Raw genomic sequence first — 1,411 nt, 5'->3', positions numbered from 1 at the left:
TGCAGCCAGCATCCCCTGTGTACATGCAGCCAGCATCCCCTGTGCAACTGCAGCCAGCATCCCTGTGTACATGCAGCCAGCATCCCCTGTGCACCTGCAGCCAGCATCCCCCGTGTACATGCAGCCAGCATTCCCAGTGCACATGTGGTCTGCACATCAGGAGTCTATCTGGTGTCTGGATGTTCTAATTGGAAAATGTCCTGATTCAATGCTTGAGGAAGCAGATTTGAACTGAAGAACTGTCAGTATTACAAGTGTCCTTTATTCAGTGCAATGTCATATAATTAAAATAAGCTCCCACTAAGGCACCAAATAAAGTGACCTTTGTTTCTGCCCAGGTGGAATGCAGTGACAAAGACCTCCATTCTGGGGTATATGGAGGCTCAGTGCACGAGGCCATGACGGATCTCATTTCACTGATGGGTGAGCTCAGGGTTGGTGCTCTTTGGGTCAGCACTTTCTCCTTAGGGAAGTGGGCAGGGTACTTTTTCCTAAACTATCTGTGCACATGCCTAGTGTGTTCATGGGCTTACTCAGCCGTGTTTCTAATTAACTTCCCTTCCTCTGGGCATTTTCTATTTAAAGGACCCTGCGTTCCATTTCTGCCTCTGCCCACTTCCTGTCCCTCCTGCATCTATCCCATGCCTCTTCACCATGTCTAGAACTACCCTCCCTCCTGTATCCAGCAGGATGCCCCTAGGTCCTGCTCAGCCTGACCCTTAGGACCCCCGCACACTTTTCTTTTTTCTGGACATGGTATTTTACATCTCTCAGAGGACATCTCCTTTGGTCTGATCCAGTGGGCCATAACTCGGTCCCCCTGCTGGTCAGACCCTGTAGAGTAAAAGCCACAACTTCCTTCCTTTGTCCCTCTAGAATAAAGCTAAGGGGAGCTCTTGCTCCCCTCCCCCGTGTAGTTTGTAAATTCCCTTCTCTCACCCGCATCCTAGGATGAGGGCTCCCACAGGTGAAGTGACATTGCATCTGTAGTCAGAGACTCTGTCCCACTCATAGATTCCCTGTCAGCTTTAGCAGACCTAGTTTCTTACGCAATGTGCACCATAAAGAAATGCTGGTCTGCTACTGTGGGTTTTCAGGTTCATGCCTTGGTGTACAGCAGGGAGCTAACTTAAGCACTCCACCTGCTCCTCAGTCTCTGAAAATGAGTGAGTAGTGGTCCTGCTCACATGCTTGGGGCTACTTAGCTGACTCACTAGCATCAGGGACCCAAGTACCCCTGGCCTCCTGCTGTTCACATGGCTGGGGTGTGTGCTGTGGCCGCCTGAGTTCCTAGAGTCAGGACAACTCGGAGCACTGCTTATGCACTGCCCCAGCCAAACATCCCACTCTCTGCCTCTTCCCTCAGACTGTCTGTCTGATAGAGCATCCCGCCCTCTGCCTCTTCCCTCAG

General features: G+C 51.2%; 1 protein-coding gene across 3 annotated transcripts in view; it reads left to right on the top strand.

Moving 5' to 3' along the window:
• Cndp2 (carnosine dipeptidase 2) overlaps nt 1-1,411 on the top strand; it is a 17,059-nt gene that overhangs the window by 12,077 nt on the left and 3,571 nt on the right. For all 3 annotated transcript variants that reach the window (XM_021214307.1, XM_029547169.1, XM_029547168.1), the window contains one exon: nt 339-423. In XM_021214307.1, the coding sequence (XP_021069966.1) occupies nt 339-423 (85 nt within the window). The remainder of the gene's footprint in view (nt 1-338; nt 424-1,411) is intronic.

This window comes from Mus pahari, chromosome 15, assembly GCF_900095145.1.
Source record: "Mus pahari chromosome 15, PAHARI_EIJ_v1.1, whole genome shotgun sequence".
Taxonomy (NCBI): Eukaryota; Metazoa; Chordata; class Mammalia; order Rodentia; family Muridae; genus Mus; species Mus pahari.
This window is presented reverse-complemented; position numbering and strand designations above follow the sequence as displayed.